This window comes from Impatiens glandulifera, chromosome 3 (genome assembly GCF_907164915.1).
Source record: "Impatiens glandulifera chromosome 3, dImpGla2.1, whole genome shotgun sequence".
NCBI classification, from domain to species: domain Eukaryota; kingdom Viridiplantae; phylum Streptophyta; class Magnoliopsida; order Ericales; family Balsaminaceae; genus Impatiens; species Impatiens glandulifera.
Genome location: NC_061864.1, coordinates 59,907,959 through 59,935,118, shown reverse-complemented (window position 1 = coordinate 59,935,118; position 27,160 = coordinate 59,907,959). Strand labels below are relative to the sequence as shown.

General features: G+C 40.1%; 2 protein-coding genes across 2 annotated transcripts; one reads left to right on the top strand and one right to left on the bottom strand.

The window, feature by feature from the left end:
- Positions 1–855: 855 nt before the first annotated feature.
- LOC124930529 (phosphoribulokinase, chloroplastic-like) lies at positions 856–25,051 on the bottom strand. Its single transcript, XM_047470864.1, has 6 exons — positions 25,001–25,051; positions 24,817–24,891; positions 24,659–24,743; positions 24,400–24,580; positions 1,365–1,428; positions 856–1,295 (listed from the first exon to the last, which is right to left on the bottom strand). Exons 1-6 carry the CDS (start codon positions 25,049–25,051, stop codon positions 1,047–1,049), a joined length of 705 nt encoding a protein of 234 aa, XP_047326820.1. The 3' UTR covers positions 856–1,046.
- Positions 25,052–25,987: 936 nt separating this feature from the next.
- LOC124930528 (F-box/kelch-repeat protein At3g23880-like) lies at positions 25,988–27,160 on the top strand. Its single transcript, XM_047470863.1, has one exon. The coding sequence runs from the start codon at positions 26,003–26,005 to the stop codon at positions 27,158–27,160; it is 1,158 nt and encodes a 385-aa protein (XP_047326819.1). The 5' UTR covers positions 25,988–26,002.

The window sequence follows — 27,160 nt, the reverse complement described above, 5'->3', positions numbered from 1 at the left end:
TAGAAAATATGTTAAAAACATAATTTAGGAATATGCTAAAACATACCCTTATATTATTTTATTTTATTAAATTATATTTTATTCCATTATTTATTTCCTTTTCAATTAAATATTGTAAGTATAAATAGGCGATGCCTAGAACTTAATAAAATACATCAAAAAAATTTCTCTTTTATACTTTTCTTTTTTGCAATAACATTCTCGCAACCTCCTATTAAACAACCTCCTATTAAACGCTAGACAATGGAAAATGTTAGTAGGGGCAAAAATGTAAATTTTTTATAAAAAGGTTAAAAATCAAAATGGTTTTTTTTGGAGGTTAAATATGAAAATAACCCACTTTTGAGGGTCATATTATCAAATTTCCCTTGTACTAGAGCATAAACATTGACAGACGCAAAAGATAGTCTGAAATCTCAACTCATTGTACTAGATGGTGTATGAGGATATGGTTATTTCATGTGTATCTTGTTTTCATTGAAATTAGTCCATTCTTCATTTAGATGTGTATATAGTTGCTAGGCTTGTTGCAAGAAGATCCATGTTCTAGAACTTTATATTGCTGCATAGAAATGTTTTCGGTTATTATTAATTTTATGCCTAAATATTTAGACTATCATTTTGTCGAAACTTTATATTAAAAAAGTTATCATGCTTCGGTTTCACTTACAGACTATGACGCGAGAAAATTGAGCAAGATCGTCGTGTTTAATATCCATTAATTCTCCATTGAAATTCAACTTTAAGTGGACATATTATGCTTGTAAGTTTTTTTTAGTATAAGAAACTAATCCCACTTAATTTAAGGTAGTATTATTTTTGTAAGTACATAAGAAAAACAAAATAAATGAATAAAAATAGAAGAAAAATAGGAATTATTATTTTTTGTATTCTCATATATTACATTATGTCTTAATAACAACAGCAAATAGATACAAGCTGATCAAAGAGTTTCTATGAAAAGATGAAATTAAGAGAATATAATTCTGAACAAGAAAAAGCAAAAAAAGTGATGGGAAATTCTGCTTTCTTCTCATCCTCCTTCCTCAAGCTTTAGCTTCAACAGGAGCAGAAGCTCTACTAGCAACAATTTGTTCATAAAGATCTCTGATCTTCAAACCAACAATAGTCTGAAAAAATCCAGTTCCATTGTTACTTCCCGGAAAATCAGCATGTTTCAGCATTTGTTGAGTAACTTCTCCATAGAACTTTGATGACAAATTGCTCAAATGACTCTCAACATAGATTAGTTCATCTAATCTATCAAACTGACCATCCATCTCCAACACAGATACCTGAAATGATCATGTATAAATTTATGTTGATAAAGGAGGGGTAATTTGAAGATTGAAAAAAATAGGTACCTCTTGGCCAAAGTAAGTGTCGGGTCCATATGTGAATTTGATGCCTGGGTAAGAACAAGTGAGTTTTTTGTTGGAATTAAATGGTTTAATTAATAAATTAAAGTTTAATAATTAGAATAACTACCCACTAACTAGTAACTACCCATTAAGGTCTCTTTGATGGAAAGAGAGGGATTATAAATATAGTGTTAAGGTCCCTAAGGCCATTATCTCATCTAAGAAAAACACCATCGATAAGAGATAAATGAAGATCGAAACTTTAAAGTATCAAGAAGAATGGCTGGAGGTAAGTTTAAATTATTTTTCCGCATTAGATCTAAATAAAAGAGTTGTTAGATCATTAAGTATATAAATTTTACATTTGGTATCAGAGCCTTAAAAACTTCTGCCTTCTTTGTTAATGAAACTTATTTATAATATTTCTGCACTAATTCAAGAAAGTTTCGTTCATTTAATTATTATGGTTGATTCACGTTATTTATAATTTGAGTATATTTTATAAATGTTATTGTGAATTAAAATGTCAAATGATTCGATTGATTTAGCTAATTAAAGAATAGCCACAGCATCTTTAGTTAGGCTGAAAAATAATTGTTTGGAATCATATTAACATTATTGTAATTAATTTCATTAATATAATAGATTTTATCCCACATGAATTTCTATTATTTGTATGTGATTAATTGGGATGAAATATCATGTTATATATTTTTTTAATTACCCACAGGAGTTAAGAAAATGAATGATTTGATAGTTTTATCATAAGGTTATGAATGTATCTGACTGAATTGAATCTTTAGCCCACAGGCAAGTTTTATGTCATTAGATATATTTTAATTTAAGCATGATTTACATTGGTAAACATGATTTTGTTTATTTGCCTCAACTTATTTTAAACATGTATAATTGAATTTTACAGTTATGATACCTGGTACTGTTACTGATATCAAGTGTGAGATTCCCGAACTTGTGGGTGATAATTATAAGATCTGGAAAGAAAGGATTTTGCTTCATTTGGGATGTTTAGACATTGATGATGCTATAAGGAAAGATGAGCCAATCATTGATGATGAGAGTACTACGGATGATTTACTTCTTCATGAACGATGGGATCGATCTAATCGTCTCAGTATGATGTTCATAAAGACTAAAATATCTGAGAGTATTCGTGGCTCAATTGAAGAGCATAAAAATGTCAAAGCATTACTGAAAGGAGTTGATGAACAGTTTGCAACTTCTGATAAAGCTTTTGCCAGTACTCTTATAATCAAGTTCACAACCACGAGGCTCACTACTATGAGGGGTGTGCGTGAGCATATCATGAAGCTACGGGACATTGCGGCTCAACTAAAAAGACTTGAGGTTGATATGTCAGAGTCTTTCCTGGTGCACTACATACTAGCGACCCTTCCATCTGCGTACGAAGCCTTTAAAGTCTCCTACAACACACATAAGGAGAAATGGTCAATTAATGAACTTATGACCATGTGTGTTCAGGAAGAGAATAGGTTGTCAATGGATTTGGGTGAGAGTGCATTTACAGTTACACATGGAAAAGACCAGAAATCTCATAAGCCAAAAGGGAAAGGAAAATTATCGGCAACCGGAGGGATTAAGAAAGACCCAAAGGATATAAGGTGTTTCTTTTGTAATAAGAGAGGACACGTTAAAAAGGATTGCCTAAAGTATCCGATATGGCTTGAGAAGAAAGGTAATTTAATCTCTTTTGTCTGTTATGAATCTAATATGGTTGATATTAATTATAACACATGGTGGATTGATTCTGGTTCTACAATCCATGTTTCTAATACCTTACAGGGTATGCGAAACCTAAGGAAGCCAACACCAAATGAAGAACGCATCTATTCCGGAAATGGGATGCAATCACGTGTGGAGGCTGTTGGGACATGTTATTTAATTTTAAGTAGTGGTTTTAATTTGTGTTTAGAAAAGACCTTTTATGTTCCTAACTTTACTAGGAATTTAATTTCTATTTCAAAGCTTGTATCTTTGGGATACTCTTTCAACTTTTATGGAATGTCGTTTGCTTTATTCTATAAATCTAGTAATGTTGGAAATGGTACACTGTTGAATGGTCTTTTTTCTATTAATTTACAAAATGACGCTGCTTATAATACTTTACATGATCAATCTGGTGTAAAACGTTGTGTTATAAATGAAGATTCCTCTACTTTATGGCACCGTAGATTGGGACACATTTCTATTGATAGAATTAAAAGATTAGTAAAAGATGGAGTACTTAGTACTTTAGATTTTACTGATTTTAATACATGTGTGGACTACATTAAGGGAAAGCAGACCAATAAATCCAAGAAAGGTGCTACAAGGAGTACAACCATTTTAGAAATTATCCATTCAGATATTTGTTGTCCTGATATGGATATGGTTAGTCCGAAATACTTCATCTCTTTCATTTTCATTGATGATTACTCACGATATATGTATATCTACTTTCTTCATTCTAAAGATGAAGCTTTAGACGCCTTTAAAGTATTCAAGGCGGAAGTAGAAAAACAATGCGATAAGCAAATTAAGATTGTGAGAACAGACAGAGGTGGAGAATATTATGGTAGATACACTGAGAAGGGACAAGTGGCTGGTCCATTTGCTAAGTTTCTTCAAGAACATGGTATTGTGCCCCAATATACTATGCCTGGTTCTCCGGACCAAAATGGGGTTGCAGAAAGAAGAAACCGGACTTTGATAGACATGGTACGAAGTATGATGAGTAACTCCAATTTTCCAAAGTCATTATGGATTGATGCTCTAAAAACGGCTGTGTATATATTAAACCGAGTTCCAACCAAGGCTGTCCCAAAAACACCATTTGAATTATGGAAAGGTTGGAAACCGAGTTTGCAACATATACGCGTTTGGGGATGTCCGTGTGAAGTAAGAGTTTATAATCCGAAAGAAAAGAAACTAGACCCAAGGACTATTAGTGGATATTTTATTGGATATGCCGAAAGATCTAAGGGTTATAGATTCTATTGTCCTACTCACAGCACTAGAATTGTGGAATCGAGAAATGCAAAATTTCTTGAGAATGACTTGATTAGTGGGAGCGACCGATCCTGGAACACCGTTCCAGATAAAGATCATTATGATGTGCAACCATCATGCCCAAGTGATAGATTGATTGTTGTTAACAATAACCCTCCAGTACAATCGGTTATTGTAAGAACAATTACTAAAAATCCACAAGTTGTTGAAAATGAACCAGTAGATCAAATTTCTCAAGAGTTACCTGAGAGAGTTATGCAACCAGTTGATCAACAAGTTTTACAAAATAATGTTGATCCAACATTAAGAAGATCTACTAGAATAAAGAGATCAACAATATCTGATGATTATATTGTGTATCTACAAGAATCGGATTTTAATGTCGGAGCCGAAAATGATCCTGAAACATTTTCACAAGCTATAAGTTGTGCAGAATCAAAATTCTGGCATGACGCCATGAAGGATGAGATGGATTCTATGACTGTCAATGAAGTCTGGGATCTTATCGCGTTGCCTGATGGTGTAAAAGCCATTGGATGTAGATGGGTCTTCAAAACAAAGAAAGACTCAATGGGCAACATTGAAAGATATAAAGCAAGACTTGTTGCTAAGGGATTCACTCAAAGGGAAGGAATTGACTACAAGGATACATTTTCTCCTGTATCAAAGAAAGATTCACTTCGCATAATCATGGCATTAGTTGCATATTTTGATTTAGAATTGCAACAAATGGATGTGAAAACGGCTTTTCTCAATGGAGAACTAGAGGAAGAGGTATACATGAAACAACTTGAAGGATTTTCCTCTAGTAATGGTGAGCATTTAGTATGCAAGCTTAAGAAATCCATATACGGATTGAAACAAGCTTCCCATCAATGGTATTTGAAATTCCATGATGTTGTCTCTTCGTTTGGTTTTGTAGAGAATGTTATGGATCATTGTATATACCAAAAGGTCAGTGGGAGCAAGTTTTGTTTCCTTGTTCTATATGTGGATGATATTCTACTTGCTGCAAATGACAAGGGTTTGTTATATGAGGTGAAACAATTTCTCTCTAAGAACTTTGATATGAAGGATATGGGTGATGCGTCTTATGTCATTGGCATTAAGATACATAGAGACAGAAAAAGAAGAGTTTTGGGTCTGTCTCAAGAAACCTATATCAATAAGCTTTTAGAAAGATTTCGGATGAAAGATTGTTCACCAAGTATAGCTCCCGTTGTTAAGGGTGATAAATTTTGTTTGAACCAATCCCCAAGGAATGATCTCGAAAGAGAACAAATGAAAAACATTCCATATGCTTCTACTGTTGGAAGCCTGATGTATGCTCAAGTTTGTACAAGACCTGACATTGCATTTATTGTTGGGGTATTGGGAAGATATCAAAGTAATCCAGGTTTAGACCACTGGAAAGCTGCAAAGAAAGTGATGAGATACCTTCAAGGAACGAAGGATTACATGCTTACATTTAGACGGACTGATACTCTAGAAGTGGTAGGCTACTCCGATGCAGATTTTGCTGGATGTATTGATTCACGAAAATCAACATCTGGTTATGTTTTTATGCTTGCTGGTGGAGCTGTATCTTGGAGGAGTGCAAAGCAGAGATTGATTGCAACCTCCACTATGGAAGCCGAATTTGTATCGTGTTTTGAGGCTACTTCGCATGGTGTATGGATGAAGAGTTTTATTGATGGGCTTAGAATTATGGATTCTATCTCTAGGCCATTGCAATTGTTTTGTGACAACTCAGCTGCAATCTTTATGGCTAAGAATAATAAGAGTGGTAGTCGAAGTAAACACTGTTGGCTTTGACTATTGGATATTTCTAAGAACAACTATGAAGATATGAAACTCTGGAAAATAGATATTTGCTAAAAAGAAAAAGTCTTGAAAAAACTTGAGTGTTGTATATTCAACCTTTACAACCAATCCTTATATAGGAGTAATTAGCCTAAAAACCTAAATTGCTTATACATACAGGCCCAAGCCCATTAATAATTAAATATACCCTAATGGTATAAAAGACAATATAGTAATATAATATATTATATTGTATAATATAATAATATATCAATATAATATATTATTATATTATATACACTAACATCAATAAAGGCCTACAACTTTATATTTTCTGACAATCAATGCTTAAACTCACAATCTCCCCCGTAAGCTTGATTTGGTTCGAGATACTTCACGCCGAGCATCTCTCGCATCTCTACAAATTTGACTATTGCTAGTGCCTTAGTGAGAATGTCTGCACGCTGCTCTCTAGTGCCTACAAACTCTAAAACGATCTGTTGATTCTTGACGCATTCACGAATGAAGTAGAACCGAATGTCGATGTGTTTTCTGCGTCCATGAAACACCGGGTTCTTCATTAATTCTATTGCAGACTTGTTGTCGACATAGAGGGTTACCGGCCTCAGCTCGCATCCGAGTACCTCGCTCAACAAGTTTCTTAGCCAAAGTCTTTGGCACGACGCTGCAATAGCTGCCATAAACTCCGCCTCACATGAAGATAAAACAACAGTTCGTTGTTTCTGAGATTGCCACGTGATCAGATTCTCGTTGAGATAAAACACCATCCCTCTAGTACTTTTTCTGTCATCTGTGTCACCGGCTAGGTCGCTATCAGTAAAACCAACGAGTTCTTCAACTTCTCGTCCTCTTCTTAACTGAATCCCATAATTCATCATTCCCTTCACGTAACGAAGAATGTCTTTTACTGTCTGTTGGTGCAGAGTGGCAGGCTTCTCCATGTATCGACTCGCTATGTCAACTACATAAGAGATATCCGGTCGAGTGTGTGTCAAGTACCTGAGACACCCGATGATACGCCAATACTCCTTCGGATCCACTAAGCTTCCTTCCACATCCTTTCCGAGCTGCAACTTTGCTTCCATAGGATACTTGCTCGAGTTACAATCCTCCATTGCAAACTGTTTCAACACCTTCTTCACATAATCTTCCTGCTTCACCTCAATGCTATTTTTCTTCTAGTCCATCTCGATACCAAGAATTAACCTGACTGTGTAATGTTTCGTCACCGGTGAAAAGTTCTCCTCAAAATCATTACCTTCCTTATGCACATAGCCTTTTGCTACCAATCTCTCTTGGTGCTTGAGGATGTTGCATTCGCTGTCTCTTTTAAACTTGAAAAACCACTCTAACTCGATGGTCTTGTGATTGGGTGGTAAGTCGGTGAGCTCCCATGTCTTATTCTTCCTAATAGACTCGAGCTCTTTGTTCATGGCTTCATTCCACGACTCTTCGACTACCACCTCGTGATATGTTGTTGGCTCATCGGTGGTGAGCAACAACAATTCATCCGGATCCATCTCTACTAGTGGTGCCTCCGCGTAGACATCTCGTAGGATTCCGAACTCCTTTGAATTTTGTACGAGCTTGTTGTTGTCGTTGAACCACTCCCACTTTTTCTCCTCCTCGAACACGATATCTTTGCTCACATAGTTTTCTCCGCAAACTGGATTAAGAAACTTGTGCGCCTTGCTTCCGTCTTCGAACTTCACATTTCCGGTAATTTTCTCGTCGAGCTCATTGAGCTTCTCTCGATGGCCCTTCATATGGTTGCTTGCTCCATTGTCAAGGTACCACACATCGGTGTGATTACACTCATCGCCACTTGCAAGGAGTTTCTCCATGACTTTCTCTTCACTGAACAACACCACCTCTGGTTCCTCCTTGGACGGTTCTTGCATTAACTCTTCAAGGTTTGTCTTCTCGTCTTCTTCAGCAAACATTAATACTGGCTCCTCGTCATAGAAGCTAGCGAGGTTTGCATCATCTTCTTCGGGCAAAGCTTTTGTCACTACCTCAGTAAACATTAATGTTGGATCCTCATCATAGAAGCTAGTGAGGTTTGCCTCACCGTCAGACCTATTGTTAGGGCACTTAGACGCGTAGTGCCCATACTTTTGACAAGCGTAACACTTCACTGTGCTCTTATCTTTGCGGGGCTTGGTACCTTTTTGTCGAGGTGAGCTTTCTGCACAACCTCGCCCTTGACCTTTCCCTTGCCCTTTGCCACGACCTCGGTTATCTCCACCGTTGCCGCTATGATTCGATGATCCAGAAGAAAAATCGGCTTCTCCGTTTTTCTTCATTCGTGACATCCATTCATCATGTGTGAGCAATAGATGCTCCTCCTCTTGGTCTCCGTATCCGCGAAGTCTCTCCTCGTGGACTTTGAGACGACCGACGATCTCTTCGACGGTCATATTCTTGAGGTCACCAAATTGCTCGATCGCTGTAACGATTTGCATGTATGTTTGTTGTAAGGCTCTAAGGAACTTCTTGACGACGGAGATCTCCTCCACCTTCTCTCCTAACGAGCGGATACCAGTCACAATGGATGTCAATTTCATGGCGAAATCATCCACTGATTCCCCATTCTTCATACGAATCGCCTCAAACTGTGTCTTCAAGGTTTGCACTTTTGCCTCCTTGACTCTCTCCACTCCAGCATGCATTGTCTTTAACGTCTCCCACGCTAGCTTAGCGGAATCCTTCTCAGCCACCATGAGAAGAACGTCCTCAGGGAGTGCTTGATAGATGGCGGCGAGAGCCATTCTATCCATCCGTTCGTCGACATCTTCGAGCATCACGGCTTCCCACACTCCTTGTGCTTGTAAGTTTACCCGCATCTTCAATGCCCAAACCGAGTAGTTACTCTTCGTGAGTAACGGATAGGAGAGCGTCACATTCCCTTCTCTTCCAATCTTCATTGCCGCCGCATCTCTGGTTGATCTTGTCGACGACATGTTCTTCAATCTAGCTCTGATACCAAATGTTGGCTTTGACTATTGGATCTTTCTAAGAACAACTATGAAGATATGAAACTCTGGAAAATAGATATTTCCTAAAAAGAAAAAGTCTTGAAAAAACTTGAGTGTTGTATATTCAATTTTTACAACCAATCCTTATATAGGAGTAATTAGCCTAAAACCTAAATTGCTTATACATACAGGCCCAAGCCCATTAATAATTAAATATACCCTAATGGTATAAAAGACAATATAATAATTGTTAGGATCTAGGTCGCCGCTGGTGGACCGGGGGTTGGACCGGTTGGCGGTTCTCACTCGTAGGGTGGTGGTTAATCCGGTTAGAGATTAACACCGGGGTTTCAATACTACACAACCTGTCACAAACCCTTGAACTAGGTTCAAGCGCGGAAGAGGTTTGCTTTCAAGTTGAAGCGGTACACGTGTATGATAGGCGAAGTAGGTTTCGGATGATGGAGATTTGAAGAATGGTGGGTCGGTTTCGGTTATCTGGATATTCGGTATGGTTAGTAGTGAGTCGGTTTGGAGCGGTATGGTTAAGTTAGTCGGTTATGTAAGGAAGCCAACAGAAAGTAAATAACACAACAGAGTTTTATGGATGTTCGGAGATAAAACTCCTACGTCACCCCTTCCTCTCGAAACCACGAGAAGGATATTCACTAAGGAATACAATTCGATCGAGACTTATTTTCTGCTCGATAACACTCTTACAATTCACACTGAAATTGTAGCACACACACTTAGAATTTAGCACTTAGGCTTTCTTAGGATACCACACTGTTATCACTTGTAGTAAATGCACTTAGCTCTTGTTATCCCAATGTTTGTCCCACTTAATGACTCTTAGTAACTGCTCAAAATCCCGCATTTACTCTTCTGCAACTGCCTCCTTTTATAGGTGAAATATGCCAACGGTCATATTTCAAAGCCTTGAATCTGATTGGCTGATCAGAGATGCAGTGATTCAGTGTCTCAGACCTGCGGTCTTCTCCTCAGACCTAACGGTCAATCTCAGACCTGGCATCCTGTTTCAGACCTGCCGGTCTGTAAAGCAAACCTGCTGGGTTTGTCTTTTACTCAATGTAGGCACTGTCTGCTTGGACAGTTGTCTGTACTTTGAAGATTTCCTTTCTGACTTATCCCGAAGTAGAAGGATCCGGTAGTACTGTTTTCTGCAGCCTACAGTCTTTCCTCAGACTTGCATGGATATGGAAGTATTCAGTCTGTTCCTTTGGTATCATTCTCAACAGATACCCAAAGTGTCTTCTTGTACTAGTCGGCCTCTTGACTTGGCCTAGGTTGTCCACTTGACTTGGCCGAATGTCTTTTGATAGTGAAGTAACCGGACTTCTTCCGGTTATGATTGCCTTGTGGATTGATCGGTTGTATGAAGATTCCGGTTTTTGAGCTTTGGCCGATCCTTCCTCTGTGCGGTCACGTACCGAATACTCTTGATCAGTTCGGTTCGGTTTCTTCAGTTGGTTTTCTCTTGTTCATCCGGTCCGGTTCCTTGTTCCTGCGTAGGAAGTTTGTTTAAGTTAGGTTTATTTGAACCGGTATGAATTTATCTAACAATTTCTCCCTTTTTGATTATTTTATTTAAAATTATCAAAATTATGTAAGTTTGCAACCGTAGGCCGGTTGTTTTGTTTGGCCGGATTTTGACTTGGGAGAATTTTAAAAAAAAAAATTTGGGAGAGAAGTTTTGGAAGAGTCTTTATCTTTTATCTAACAATTTCTCCCTTTTTGATTATTTTATTTAAAATTATCAAAATCATGTAGAAATGCAAAATAAGGCCGGTACTCAAAAATAACTTTATATATTCATAGATAACCGGAAAAGACTAAGCAAAAATACTAAGGTAAGTAAGAAAAAGAAGGATAGTCCCTATTCTGAGTCCGTGAATTCGTATGCACTCTTCATTCTCTTTGGTTGCGGTGGCAGTTGCGGTTGCGGTTGCGTGGAGTGTCGTGGTCTTTTAGATCGGTACCGCAGCTGTTCTTCGAGTTCATCCTCGACTTGGTTGTCTTGCTGCGAAGTACCCGTCTCGACCGGGTCAGAAATTATATTGAGCATCTCCGCAATCCGAACTTTCTTAGGAGCCGGCTTCTTTCTTTTCTTTGGTGCTGAGGCGGAGGCGACCGCCTTCTTCTTTTTCTCATTTTCGGTTGCATAACCCGTCAGCCTTCGTTGCTCCGTTTCTAATCGTTCGGCATCCGCTGCAACCTGTCTTGCCAATTTCTCAGCATATCCTGGATACATGATCTCAGCCCTTCTTATTCTTTCGGCCTCTACTTCGGCTTCGGTCAGCTGAGACGATCGCGGCGCCTCTTTGTCTTTGCTGACTTCGGCGTCCAGCCTTTCCTGGATTCTCTTGGCAACCAGAGCATCGGCCTCTATAGCTGCGGCATCCGCGTTTTCCTTAGCTTTCAGGATTTCGGCCATCTGTGCAGTAAGTGCCTTTACTTCGGCCACGAGATCTTCGTTCTTCTTTTCCAGTACCGAGACTCGTTCAATTGTTGGGTCGACCCGTTCGAAATCCTTCTTTAATTCCGAAGTGAGACCCTCCAGAGCTACAATATGCTGAGCACAGTTTTCTCGCTCACCGGCCTCTTCCCATAGTCCGGTGCTGAGTTGCTCCAGGCGTGTTTGAGTGTGATCCACAACCAGCTTCGTCGCATTGGCGAACTTCATAGCCGTATCGAAAATGTTCTCGCATCTATCCTTGAGCGGTTGAAGCTTGGAGACGTTGTGGTCAAGTATGCGGTCATCAATCTTCTCTGATATTGAAGTGTCAAACTGCCGGAGTCGGTCCTCAATCCGCTTCGAAACAACTACTTCAAATTTTTGAAATAGGTCATCAATCCATTCCTGAGGGGGCGCTGGAGCGGTGACTACCGGTGGTGGTGGAGGCGTTGATTGCTCGGTAGGATCTGGATCGGCTCTTTCGTCAAGATTTATCGGTGCCTCCTCTTCATTTGGAGGTTCTGATTGAGCCGAATTCTCTAAGTTTATTACCTCAATTTCTGAGTTTGGAGCTTCAACTCCCAATGTCGGTATCTCAGCCTCCAGATCTTGAACCGCATCGTCTGGGTTTGGAACCGCATCCTCCAAGTTCGTTACCGCAACTTCCGAGACCGGTACCTCGACATTTTCTAAACTTTGTACCTCAACAGTCTTTGAAGTCGGTACCTCATCATTTTCTGGCAGTGGTGTCTCAATGTCCCTTGGTGTCACAGTGTCCTCTGTTGTCCAGTCTGTTGGAAATTCTTCGATGACTGGAGCGGTATATACCGGTACTTCTTTCTGATTGCATATGACTTCCAGCCGCTCTATTTCCTGCCGAATTTCCAGTTTGCCCTTTTCAAGCTTATCCAATACTCGCGGTGCGACTGTAGACACCGATCCCCCTTCGGCATATTCTTCCTTAATCTTTCTGATACGCCTTCTTATCTGTCGAAGATGACTTCTCGGTATCAGTAGGCAAGTTCGGCATTGTACTTCATGAATGGTATTGGATTTTGTGAGGCTTAAGATCATGGCCTCCACCTCCTCCAACCTGGCGAAGCAATCCTCTTGGTTCAAATCCGTCATGATGTTCTTATAGTTCGTGTTGAAGCGGTGCTCATGCCACTCCAAGTATAAGCTTATAACGTCCTCATCCCGCCTGATGATGCCCTGAAAGATATTCTGGGCTAATCTTTCGGCCTCGGCCTCATCGGCTTCTTCCCTGCTGAGGCCCTCATTATTGGCACCTGTGTCAACCCCGTCCTCACCCTCGGTGGTTTCAGGATTTATGCTATGTTCGGTATTGTTTGGACTTTGAGCCGAGAGATCATCGTCATGGTCCGTTCTATTTTCGGTTCCCTCTGTGTCGGCTTCCTCATCGTCCCACTCCTCATCCTCTGTTTGTTGAGGTAGGTCTTCGAAAATTACTTTTTCTTTTCTCTTTCCTCCGGTGTTTTCTTTTGCCGGGGTATTTTTCTTTGCGGCTTTCTTCTTTCGGCCACCTGTGGAACTGGAGGCCGATTGCTTTCTTGGAAGAAAATGCCTTGATCGGATGATGCTGCGTTTTAGTATTCCAACACCGGGACCGACTTTGATCTTCAGATGTAAGAAGATCTTGCCGAGTTGTACGGCATACCCCCAAGACCTGTCTGAGTCCGGTCTCACCATTTCCATAAGGTTGCTGAAGACCGATCTTGCCCAGTTGATCTCTGTGCCTTCCATTAGACGAAAAATCATTCTGATTTTGTCTTTGGTCAGATTGCTGAAATTTCCTCCCCTTGCCAGTATCGCCCTGGCAAAAACGTCACACGCCGGGATGAGCTCCGGTTTCAGCAGTTGTTTCTTTCCGGATGTGGGAACCGGCTTGTTTGTTGCTGATACACGGCGGCAAGCCATCTTAAAAACGTCATCGTCCATCTCTGCTGTTGCGTCCATACCGGTAGTTGGGAGATGCAGACTTTCGGCCACTACAGCTTCGGTGATTTCTATTTGGGAGCCGCAAACCGTTGCGAGGATCCTGTCGTAGGAAACGGTTGCGGTTTTGAAGAACTCTTCGACCGCGTCCTTGTATATTACGTGGGGACCGTCTAGTAGATATTCCAAACCAGTTTTAATCAGTCGGTCGATTACTTCTTTCGCTTCGGCCGTTCCGTTCTGCCGAATCTCCTCGAAGTCCACTTGAGAGTATAGTTTGAACAACGCCGAATCACGACCCATGTTTGAAGAGTTTGAAAATGAAAGAATTCGGCTTCAAAGGATTTTAGAAGTTTAGAGAGAGAAAGTGAATTTGTGTGAGAATGAAAAATATGACGAAGGCCCCCTTTTATAGGCACGGTTTGGAAGCCAAACCGTCCCATCATGAATGGGCGGGAGTTTTCCCTCCAAAATGAAAGGACATGGTTTCGTGCGAAACGGTGTGCGGTGTCTTTGAGCGGGAGTTTTTCCCTCCAAAACTTTGCCTATGTCATCGGTGACGCAGTCTTTTCTTTGAGACCGAATGGCAGATTGGTTTCTAATAGTGTTTCAGATATTTTGATTGATCGGTGTTGAGCAGTTTTAAGCAGATTTTATGAAACCGGATACGAGCGATATTAAGCCGGTTATGTTAGAAAGATACAGAGAGTAAAGAGAAGCGATCAAAACTGAAACGATATTTTTATTAGAATGGAAACCGATAGGACGAAAGAAAGACATTTAAATAAAGATGCTTAAGCAGTAAGCACCATTTTGGAATATTTTTCCACCACGGCATCTCTATCGAGAATATTTGAGGGGGATGCCGGTGTGCCCGGTCCAAAATCTGGCCGGTGCTTGAGAATCAACCTGCTGATGTGGGGTGCAAAGCCGAGTCCCTTCTTGGTCCGCACCATTTTCCTCAAGATTTGAAACAGGACCGCTGCCCAATTAATGGGCGTGTGGTTGTAGATGTGGGTCATCATATTGTAGGTATTCTTTGAAAACCGCTGATTTACAGATTGGCACAGAATGGACCGAGTGACAATCTCAAGAAGTAGCTGAGTGCTACGACCGAGACGGGTCTTTAACCCATGGGTTTCCACCGTATCGAAGGTTCCTAAGCAGCGGAACACATAGTAGTATTCATCAGTGCCCTCCATGGCCGGAAAATCAGAGAACCCTTCTTTGGGCAGATTGAAGAGGGTGGCAAATTCGGCTTCATCAAGCCCGAAGGTATGATTCCTTACAGTGGTTACAATGCGATCTCCCCAGTTGATGGCATTTCTGAAGAATTCCTTGACATCCTCAGTCAGTATGGGACCGGATTCGTCAAGGAAGGCTTGTAGACCGGTAACGATGAGACTTTCAAACATGTGTTTCTTTGGATGGTCATAGTCCCATTCGGCCAAGCATGAGCCGAAGTCAACGCTTAGAAAATTTCCCAAAGTTTGGCTTGGCATGATTATGATGTAGAGAGAGAGAGAGATTCAAGAGAAAAACTGGTTATTGTGGTTGAGAAAATGAAATGAGGATGGCTCCTTATATAGAATCGATTTTGGAGGGAAAATCTGAGCATTGATTGTTAGTTTTGTTTTATTAAGGGAAAGAATCTTTTCCTTTCCAAAGTGCATTGGGAAGTGGCGGTTTGCGGATCTCGAGGTAAATGGTAGTTGAAAAGTGACCAGATTAGTTGGGAATTAAATATGCGGGTGGTTGGGAGTTATCTCATTAAATTGGATTATCTCATTGAATGCATTTAACACATAATGATATAGATTAGATGGAGACCGAAAACTGTAGAGACAACACCGAAAATGACATATATAAATGATGAAGTTAAAGAAAGCACAAATAAAACCGAAGTGAACATGGGTGAGGCCGATATGGTCAGAGTTGAATAGATTAATGATGCATCCGGTACATGCAGCAAAACGACCGGATGCCAGACGAAGTGACTTAGCGAGGGGGGTTGAAGTTCCTCCTCCTCCATTCTCTTTCAAACCGACTATAGAAAGAGTCGGTCATTTCCCTAGTTAGCACCTGAGCCTGGTTCAGACCTTCGCCAGGACAAGTTGGAACGCCGAGTTCCACCAAAAGGGTGCTCATTTGGGGAATGAGACCGACTGACTGAACGTTAATCATCCAAACTAAGGTGTCGAACAGCACCCGGGACCAGTTTACCGGTGTGCCAGTAATGATGGCAGCCATCATGTTGAAACTTGCCACGCAGTAGGTATTAGTGACATCTCTTCCAAAGATGCCCCTTCCTAGCACGTCATTGAGGAGCTGGTACTCAGCCCTCAAGAGAGATTTAGAACCATGATCATTGACAGGTTCATCCGACCGGGCAAAGGCTAGGGATACCTCAGCCTTAATGTCTGCAGGAGGATTGAGATCTGTGATCCCTTGCTTAGGCAGACTGAAACACCGAGCAAAGTCCTGCTCGGTGAAGTCGAAAATTACACCCCCAACCTTGGATTGGATGTGGGTCTCAAAATGGGGTGTTCCCCGGAATACTCTGGCATTGTAGTAGAATTCCATAACGGATGCAGGGTAGATGATTTGCTTATCATCCAGAAAATACTGGAGACCAGTATCTTCTAACTTCTTAATCATCCGATACACTTCATAGTGTTCGGTACCGGTACAGGATTCAAAATCTACTTGGAGGATGTTTGGGAATTGAGACATGGTTAGTTTGCCTTAGTGAGAGAGTATTCTTGTGACTTGTGAGTTTTGTGGTGAGTGTTTCCCTCTCTTAAATACTAGTTTAGGGGCTAACCTATTGTCCAGGCATTAAATGGAATGACATGTATTAACTGCAGGATAAAAGGTTTTTCACCAAAATGGGTATGTTTGTAGTCTAGGTGTCGGTCATAGGCCTGAACCATGAAAGATATCAAAAGATCTTCACGTCTTTTTAGGCGCGACCAGTTTTCTTTGAAAAGGCAACATTTCAGAACAGACATCTACAAACATTGGTAGTTGTTCCACATCTGTGAAATTCAAATAATCTGGGATGACCTGCTTCCGAGCCGGTCAGTCATCAGTTGTTCATCCCGATGCGGTTAGTTGGTGTTTCCACCAAGTAGCCAGTCGGTTTACTCTGTCTGATGATCTGGGCGGTTCTTCCATAGGCATCTTGAGAATTCAAAGATCAACAGCTTAAGAAGAACTACCTGTTTTATCTGTTGAAGCCGGTTTTCCTTTTAAGTATCCTTAGGAAGGATCTGACTGATGTCGGTTAAACCGAGAGTAAGTCTAAATTGAGAGAACTTAGCTTCCTGTAGAGGCTTTGTGAAGATATCGGCTACTTGTTGGTCGGTGGGTACGTATTCCAGCCGGATATGCTTCAGCGTGACATGCTCTCGAATGAAATGATGCCTTATGTCGATGTGCTTGGTTCTGGAATGGAGAACCGGGTTGTATGTAATCGCAATGGCACTTGTGTTGTCACAGAAAATTGGGGACTCTTCGGCTGTAATACCGAAGTCCTTCAGCTGCTGTTGGATCCAGAGAAGTTGAGAACAGCAACTTCCGGCCGCCAAGTATTCAGCTTCTGCGGTTGATGTAGCCACAGATGCCTGCTTCTTGCTATGCCATGATACCAGTCGGTCACCAAGGAACTGACATGTTCCGCTGGTGCTCTTTCTGTCAATCTTGCAGCCTGCATAGTCTGCGTCTGAGTAGCTCGTTAGATTGAATGATGAGTCCTTTGGGTACCACAGACCGACATCAAGTGTGCCCTTTAGATACTTCAGTATCCTCTTTGCGGCTGTGTAATGGGATTGCTTTGGATTTGCTTGAAATCTCCCACATACACCAACTGCAAACAGGATGTCCGGTCTACTTGCTGTCAGATATAGCAGGGAGCCGATCATGCCCCGGTATGCAATCTGATCTACTGATTGCCCTTCATCATCTCTGTCCAATTTAATAGATGAACTCATTGGAGTAGCCGCCGAGGAGCAGGTGTCCATACCGAATTTCTTTAGAAGCTCCTTGGTATATTTAGGTTGACTGATGAATGTTCCTTCCTTGAGTTGCTTAACCTGAAGACCTAGGAAGAAACTTAATTCTCCCATCATACTCATTTCAAATTTGTCAGTCATCATTTTTGAAAATTTATCACAAAGCTTTGGATCGGTGGAACCAAAGATAATATCATCTACATAGATTTGAACAAGTAGGATATGTTCCTTCTTTTCAAATTTGAACAAGGTCTTATCCACCGAACCGATGGTGAAATCATGCTCTAATAGGAATGCGGTTAGTGTATCATACCAGGCTCTTGGTGCTTGCTTTAGACCGTATAAGGCTTTGTTTAGCCGGTATACATGGTTTGGAAGTGCAGCATTTTTGAAGCCGGGTGGCTGTTCAACGTACACTTCTTCACGTATATCACCGTTCAGAAATGCACTTTTAACATCCATTTGAAAAACTTTGAAATTTTTGAAAGCCGCAAAGGCTAGAAAAATCCTGATAGCTTCTATTCTGGCTACAGGAGCAAATGACTCTTCAAAGTCAATGCCTTCTTCCTGTTTGTAGCCTTGAGCCACTAATCTGGCTTTGTTCCTCGTGACCAGACCGTCCTCATTGAGTTTATTTCTAAATACCCATCTTGTTCCTATGACCGATTTATCTTTCGGTCTGGGAACTAAGTACCAGACTTTACTACTCTCGAACTGGTTTAGTTCTTCTTGCATTCCCAAGATCCAGTCCGGATCTGACAATGCTTCATCTATTCTTTTCGGTTCAATCTGGGATATAAAAGCAGAGTTAAAATATCCTTCCAGAAGTTGACTCCTAGTTCGAACAGGTTCTGAAGGGTCACCTATAATTTGCTCAGGAGGATGTTTACTGTTTCTTCTGAGATTCAGCTCAAGGGTGTCTACCAAGTTACCGTTTATTTGATCAAGGCTAGACATGTCGGTAGGCTGACCAAGATTGTCAGACCGACCGGCTTCCTCGGGTTGGACCGAAGTGTCAGCTTCCTGCTGTGAAACAGCTTGATCCGGCTGGGTATCAATATTACCCATTAGGTCATGGACAAATCCCCTGAAGACCGGGGTCTCATCTTCGCTATCAGAATGAATATCGTTATTTTCCAGTCTGTTATGTAGATCAAAGCATGAAGCAGTGTTGCTTTCAACCGATTCATCGAAAACAACGTGAATTGTTTCCTCCATGGTTGCAGTTCTATTGTTATATACTCTATATGCTTTACTTACCGACGAATATCCTAGCATAATGCCGGTGTCGGTCTTTGCATCAAAAGCAGTGAGTTGAGTTTTACCATTATTATGAATATAACATTTACAACCGAAAATCCTGAGGTATTTAAGTTTGGGAACTCTGTTAAAATAAACCTCATATGGTGTTTTGTTGTGAAATCTGTTAATCAAGGACCGGTTTTGTGTATGGCATGCAGTGTTGATAGCTTCAGCCCAATATTTCTGAGCAATGCCGGAGTCGGCTATCATGGACCGTGCGGCTTCCTTGAGAGTCCGGTTTCTTCTCTCGGCCAGGCCATTTTGTTGAGGAGTCCTAGCACTAGACAACTCGTGTCTAATGCCGGATTCATCAAGATATGCAGTTAATGTGCTATTAGTAAATTCGGTACCTCTATCGCTTCGAATGCAATTTATACGAGTTGATTTTTCATTTTGCAAACGCTTAAGGAGGTTGATTAGGTTTGATACCGTTTCACGTTTAGATGGTAAAAATATTACCCATGTATATCTAGAGTAATCATCAATAACCACCATGGTGTAAAGCATACCTCCTAGGCTTATGACCTGAATTGGTCCAAATAAATCCATGTGAAGAAGATCTAGACATCGGCTAGATTGGAGATTTCCTTTGCTCTTAAACGATGACCTAGTTTGTTTACCCATCTGGCATGCTGAACAAACCTTATCCTGGTTAAATACTATATCTGGGATGCCTTCAACTAATTTCTTACCACGAATGTAGTTTAATGTTTTCATGTTTAGATGGTTTAGTCTTTTGTGCCATAGCCAGGTTTGATCAGTCTTAGCTATCATGCATATAGGGTGTTCTACTCTAGTTTTCCAGTCTACCTTGTAGATGTTACCTATCCTATTTCCGGTTAGTAGCACTATCCCTTGAGAGTTCTTAACTAAGCATGCATGTTTAAGGAATTCTACTGTGTATCCGGCATCACACATCTGACTAATGCTAAGTAGATTAAAACGTAGGTTTTCAACTAGAAGTACATTGTCAATAGTTAGGTTACCATGGACAATCTTACCCTTGCCCACGGTTTTACCTTTAGAGTTGTCACCGAAAGTGATAGGAGCACCGGTTACTGATCTAATGTCGGTTAGCAGATTGCTATTTCCGGTCATGTGTCTGGAGCAACCGCTGTCCAAGAACCATTCGGAGTTTCCTAGCCGTTTCTTTGGATCCTGCAAAAAGTACATATTTACAACTATTTGGTACCCACATTTACTTGGGTCCACATGAGATTAGTCCCTTAGGTACCCAAACCTTGATAAATCGAACGGTCTTCTTTGCTAAAGTTTCAACTGTTCTCCTCACACTTGGTCTGGTGTATTTCGGTTTCCCTACAGATGACCTAAATGATGATGGTCTTTGGTTTGATGATCTATAGTTTGATCTACGTGGTTCAGGGAAGTCTTTCTTATATTTGAGGATTTCTGCTTTCCTTTTCTCAAGGTCAAGCCATGAATCGGTTGGGCCAACATAGTCATACTTTGTCTTTTCTTCCCTATAATACGCGGTCTCCTCTTCTTCAGCTGTACAGGTGCTCTTAAGGAATTTTATAAAGGGAAGGTTTCCTTTTGTAAGCTTTGCTTTCCATATGGATTTTCGGTTTTTAGATCTGTTCTCTGTGTATCCTAGGCCATTCTTACAACGTGGATGCCTGTATTCTTTATTCAGGTTCTTTACTATATCGCTAGATCTCCTATAGGCGGCCATCGTATACTGAAATCTGGCATTCTCTTTCTCGGTTAGTTCTCTAGTCGACTCACTAGGTTGTTCGATCTTAGGGTCTAATTCGGTTTCTAGGGTATGAGTATCATCAGATTGTATGACCTCCGGTTCGGTTGTGATGGGTACCTCTGGTTCTACTGGGATAGGTACTATGGGATCGGTTTTGATGTTGAGGTGCTTAGGTAACATGATCAATAGGTTCTTATATTCTTCTACCATGTCATTCAAAGCATTATATAACTCATCTTTAGTAAATTCTTCACAGGGAGAGTCAAATACCTGTTCCTCATTTGCCATGAGACATGTGAGGTCATCGTCACTGTCACTGTGAGCCCATAGGCTTCCTCCATCATCGGCTATCAGTGCTTTCGGTACTTCACTTCCTTCACCGGTTTGTTGATAGTTGTTCCGGTTATTTTGGTAGTCTGGTTTTTGTGTATCTCTCCTTGGTTTCCTGCATTCCCACTTAAAATGTCCCATACAGTTACAGTTATAGCATCTTATATTGGATTTGTCACCATAGTAGTTGTTTGTCGGTTGGCTCCTTTTCATGAACCTCCCAAACTTCTGTGCAAGCATTGCCATGGCGTCCTCAGTAAACTGTTCGGCGGTTCTGATCGGTGCAGGTGCAGGAATCGGTACCGGTGCAGATGTAGATATAGGAGCAGGAACAGGTGCAGCCGGTTCCGTAGATGTGAACAGTGCTCTGGTTGACGTTGAGGCCGAGACTTCCTCTTCAGTTCTGGAATTCATCTCGAACTCATATGCCTTAAGATCTTCGAATACATCGTATAATTTCATCTTACGTAGGCTCTTTGATTCTCTCATGACCATCGTCTTTATATCCCAAGCACTTGGAAGAGATCTCAAAACCTTCATAATGACCTCTTTGTTGTCGTACTTCTTGCCCAGATTTGCTAACTCATCTAATACACCAGTGAACCGGTCACTGTATTCCTTCATAGTTTCCCCTGGTTTCATTTTGATGCTTTCAAATCTCTGTGTGGCCACCATTATTTTGTTCTCCTTTGTTCTTTCATTTCCCTCAAAGATCTGGACGACCGTGTTCCAAGTCTCCTTCGCGGTTTTGCAATCTCTGATCTTGCAGTATGTATTTCTATCTACGCTGTTGGAGATCCGGTTTCTTGCATGGTTGTCCAGATTGTTCCTTCTCCTATCTTCAGCCGTCCATTCTTTTCTATCTTTATCAATGACTATCGGTCCTTCGGTCAGAATAGACTCCATTTCATCATCCAAGGTGACTAGATGTAGGTGCATGCGTGCCTTCCAGTTGGCAAAGTCATCACCTTCTAGCATTGGAGGCCTATCTTGATACATGTTTGCTTGAGTATTGAAACTAACTGCTCTGATACCAATTGTTAGGATCTAGGTCGCCGCTGGTGGACCGGGGGTTGGACCGGTTGGCGGTTCTCACTCGTAGGGTGGTGGTTAATCCGGTTAGAGATTAACACCGGGGTTTCAATACTACACAACCTGTCACAAACCCTTGAACTAGGTTCAAGCGCGGAAGAGGTTTGCTTTTAAGTTGAAGCGGTACACGTGTATGATAGGCGAAGTAGGTTTCGGATGATGGAGATTTGAAGAATGGTGGGTCGGTTTCGGTTATCTGGATATTCGGTATGGTTAGTAGTGAGTCGGTTTGGAGCGGTATGGTTAAGTTAGTCGGTTATGTAAGGAAGCCAACAGAAAGTAAATAACACAACAGAGTTTTATGGATGTTCGGAGATAAAACTCCTACGTCACCCCTTCCTCTCGAAACCGCGAGAAGGATATTCACTAAGGAATACAATTCGATCGAGACTTATTTTCTGCTCGATAACACTCTTACAATTCACACTGAAATTGTAGCACACACACTTAGAATTTAGCACTTAGGCTTTCTTAGGATACCACACTGTTATCACTTGTAGTAAATGCACTTAGCTCTTGTTATCCCAATGTTTGTCCCACTTAATGACTCTTAGTAACTGCTCAAAATCCCGCATTTACTCTTCTGCAACTGCCTCCTTTTATAGGTGAAATATGCCAACGGTCATATTTCAAAGCCTTGAATCTGATTGGCTGATCAGAGATGCAGTGATTCAGTGTCTCAGACCTGCGGTCTTCTCCTCAGACCTGACGGTCAATCTCAGACCTGGCATCCTGTTTCAGACCTGCCGGTCTGTAAAGCAAACCTGCTGGGTTTGTCTTTTACTCAATGTAGGCACTGTCTGCTTGGACAGTTGTCTGTACTTTGAAGATTTCCTTTCTGACTTATCCCGAAGTAGAAGGATCCGGTAGTACTGTTTTCTGCAGCCTACAGTCTTTCCTCAGACTTGCATGGATATGGAAGTATTCAGTCTGTTCCTTTGGTATCATTCTCAGCAGATACCCAAAGTGTCTTCTTGTACTAGTCGGCCTCTTGACTTGGCCTAGGTTGTCCACTTGACTTGGCCGAATGTCTTTTGATAGTGAAGTAACCGGACTTCTTCCGGTTATGATTGCCTTGTGGATTGATCGGTTGTATGAAGATTCCGGTTTTTGAGCTTTGGCCGATCCTTCCTCTGTGCGGTCACGTACCGAATACTCTTGATCGGTTCGGTTCGGTTTCTTCAGTTGGTTTTCTCTTGTTCATCCGGTCCGGTTCCTTGTTCCTGCGTAGGAAGTTTGTTTAAGTTAGGTTTATTTGAACCGGTATGAATTTATCTAACAATTTCTCCCTTTTTGATTATTTTATTTAAAATTATCAAAATTATGTAAGTTTGCAACCGTAGGCCGGTTGTTTTGTTTGGCCGGATTTTGACTTGGGAGAATTTTAAAAAAAAAAATTTGGGAGAGAAGTTTTGGAAGAGTCTTTATCTTTTATCTAACAATAATATAATATATTATATTGTATAATATAATAATATATCAATATAATATATTATTATATTATATACACTAACATCAATAAAGGCCTACAACTTTATATTTTCTGACAATCAATGCTTAAACTCACAAACACATCGACATTGAATACTTAGCCATTAGAGAACGTGTTAAGGAAAAGAAAGTGGTCATTGAACACATTAGCACTAAGTTGATGATTGCTGATCCTTTGACTAAAGGCATGCCACCAAAGAATTTCAAGGATCATGTAGAACGAATGGGACTTAGTTCTGTTTTATGATTTTATTTATTGTAAGAACAATGTTTTAAGTGAAACTCTAATAAGTAATGATTTCTCATATTTGATTTACGTTATGCGCATATTGATCGTTTTTGAGAAATAATAAAGTTCGGACCTAGAATAAACATATGGTTTATTCATTGAGTTTTATGGGTTGTTATTGAGAAATGTGATGCATTGTGATACATAGAAGATGATTCTCAATTTTAGATGATTTATCGCTATGATTCATGTATCAATTTCTTATTGTGATATGATTTTATTTATTAAACCAAGTGGGAGAATGTTGGAATTAAATGGTTTAATTAATAAATTAAAGTTTAATAATTGGAATAACTACCCACTAACTAGTAACTACCCATTAAGGTCTCTTTGATGGAAAGAGAGGGATTATAAATATAGTGTTAAGGTCCCTAAGGCCATTATCTCATCTAAGAAAAACACCATCGATAAAAGATAAATCGGTTTTAGAAGATCGAAACTTTAAAGTATCAAGAAGAATGGCTGGAGGTAAGTTTAAATTATTTTTCCGCATTAGATCTAAATAAAAGAGTTGTTAGATCATTAAGTATATAAATTTTACATTTTCTTCCACATGGAATCCATGAAATGGTGGAGCCTTCATCAAAGAGATAGACTGGATTGAAATTCTTTATGCCTTCTTTCATTATAAGTCTAACTCTTAAAACTTTTCCCCCATTGTCATCTGGGATTAGTTGGGTAGGTAATACTTCTATAACTGCATCTGCATATTGCTTTTGTGGGTCTGCAAAATTTTATGTTAAACTAGGGGATCAATTTAATGAGAGTCTTTTAAACACAACGATAGTCGACACATACTTACCAATGTAAGCATCGAAGTCGGGTTTTCGAGCTTCAATACTTGCTTTGATACTTTCAAGACTGTGTCCTCTCTCGGCCATGTCTCTCTGCAAGTAAATTGTTCATGTTCTAATATTTCATAAATTATATTGAACTAAATTATTTATTTTATTTTTTTACCTGAATCTTCCAAGCAAATTTAACATCATTGCTTATGTCCAAAGGATCGTGGTTAGCCTCCAAGATCGCAAAAACCTGATGTTAGTCGAGGTGTGAACCCAACTCGGTCATAGCTAGGTGGAGAATAGGAGTCAGCCTCGGTCATGGTCCTCCTCTCTATCATAAGATGTGTCCTCAGTCGAACAACGCACAACATGTCAGTCCTTTGTCCCCATGTACAACCAGCATCGATCATCGATCATCGGTCTCCAACAGGGCCTTGGTCTCCAACAACAGCCAACATCGGTCTTCGGTCTCCAACATTAGACAACATCCCTCGGTCTCCAACAATAACAAGCATCGATCCTAGACTCATCGAGTGCAACAGACGTCTATCGGGTGCACAAGGAAGGGTGCAAGGACTCTCGATTGTGGTCTCCTATGACCTATCGGGTGCAGGAAACAACCAGCAACATGTGTACTTTCTCAGTCCTAGGTTATCCTCGGGTGTAGAAAATGCAACCAGCGACATATCCCCGAGTGCAAAAATATAGCTCTAAAAGGATGGTGCAGAAAACAATAATTTTAAATATACAAATATCGGTCTAACACGCAAGGAACTTAACCTAGGGTTTTCATCCCTCAGTCAGATGGAAACCTGACTCAGCCGCCCTCAAGTGAATTCTTGAGGGATCAAATATCACACAAATGAACTATATTGTTTATATTTTCGCTAGTAAGTTCATTATACGGGTTTATCAAATATTTTATTTTTTATTTTTAAATTTTTAAAACAATTTTCAATTTTGTATGATATTTGATATAATGATTAGTTTTAGATAAATAATAAATTATTTTAACATTATAATCTAAACATATTTAATACAATACATGTCACACAATTTTGTATGATTACCTAAATTTTGAATAAATACTCTCAATAATTGTTTAACAAACAATCTTGATGTCAACCTTATTGAGAAATAGTAAAACTTAGCAACAACAACTACCAATTTTTCTTTTTATAAACTTAACATTTTGTCATCTGTATTATAAGAGCCTATATGATCAATTAGATTCCATTGAATAAATAAGAGGGGATACAATTCCCTTAAATAACCCTGATTTGTTACTTTACTTTCTCGTCTCTCACTTTCTGTCTCTCCTCCAAACCCTAGCCGCTTTCAATCAGTTGACAGCTCTATCCATGAATATAGAGAGTGAAGATCCTACAACAGACCACTTCCATTCCGACCATCTCGATGCCTCCCTGCCAACAGAAATCATTATAGAAATCCTAATCAAACTACCCGTCAAATTCCTCCTAAAATTCATGTGTGTTTGCAGATCCTGGCGTGCTTTGATCTCTGATCCCATATTTGTCAAGAAGCATTTGAAAGCTTCCACCAAAAACGAAGATTATGCACATCATAAAATCATTATAAATTCTCGTTCTTCTGCTTATCTAGAACGGTGTTCTCTAGAATGGTGTTCTCTCTCGTCTGTTCTGCATGAAGAATCTCATATTGATACGCATGTCCTCGATTATCCATTGAAGAACCCAAAGCTCTGGGTTGGCTTAGTTGGTTCCTTGAATGGGTTAGTTTGTATTGTTATAGAAAACTCTGTTGTATTTTTATGGAACCCATCTACAAAGATATCAAAGAGGCTTCCTCATTCTGGCATTATACAACGTCCAAGTCAAGATGTAAGTTATGGGTTTGGCTATGATGAAGGTAGTTCCGAGTATAAGGTGGTTGTTATTTACACTGAATTAAAAGTTCCTGAATATTCATTTGAAACTGAAGTTAAAATTTATGGGTTAAAGAGTGATTCATGGAAGACAGTTGAGGATTACCCTAATTGCACTACTATTACTTCTATGGGTGTGTTTGTTAGTGGGTCACTTCACTGGGATTCAGATATGAATATGGGGTTTAATAAATATCAGAGTATCATCTCTTTAGATTTATCGAAAGAAACCTATTCTGAAATATCAGTACCCTGTTCTAGGCAGGAGGTTATGGGTTCAAATATAGGGGTTTTAAGTGGATGCCTCTCTTTGTTATGTAACTTTGGTGGGAATGAGATGAAAATTGATGTATGGGTGATGAAGGAGCATGGAAAAATAGAGTCTTGGTCTAAATTGTTTTCATTACCCACTCTACATGTTCCAATGTATAGCTGTATTGAGACACCCTTTTGTTTTTCCAAGAGAAATGAAGTGTTTTTGGTTAATGAACCGCATTTGGTGGTGTATAATGTGGAGAGTAAAACGGTCCGGCATTCCCTCATTGACAAGTTCTACGATGTCCTAGAAGTAGTCACTCATACTGAGAGTCTAGTCACACCTTTTCCTGAATGA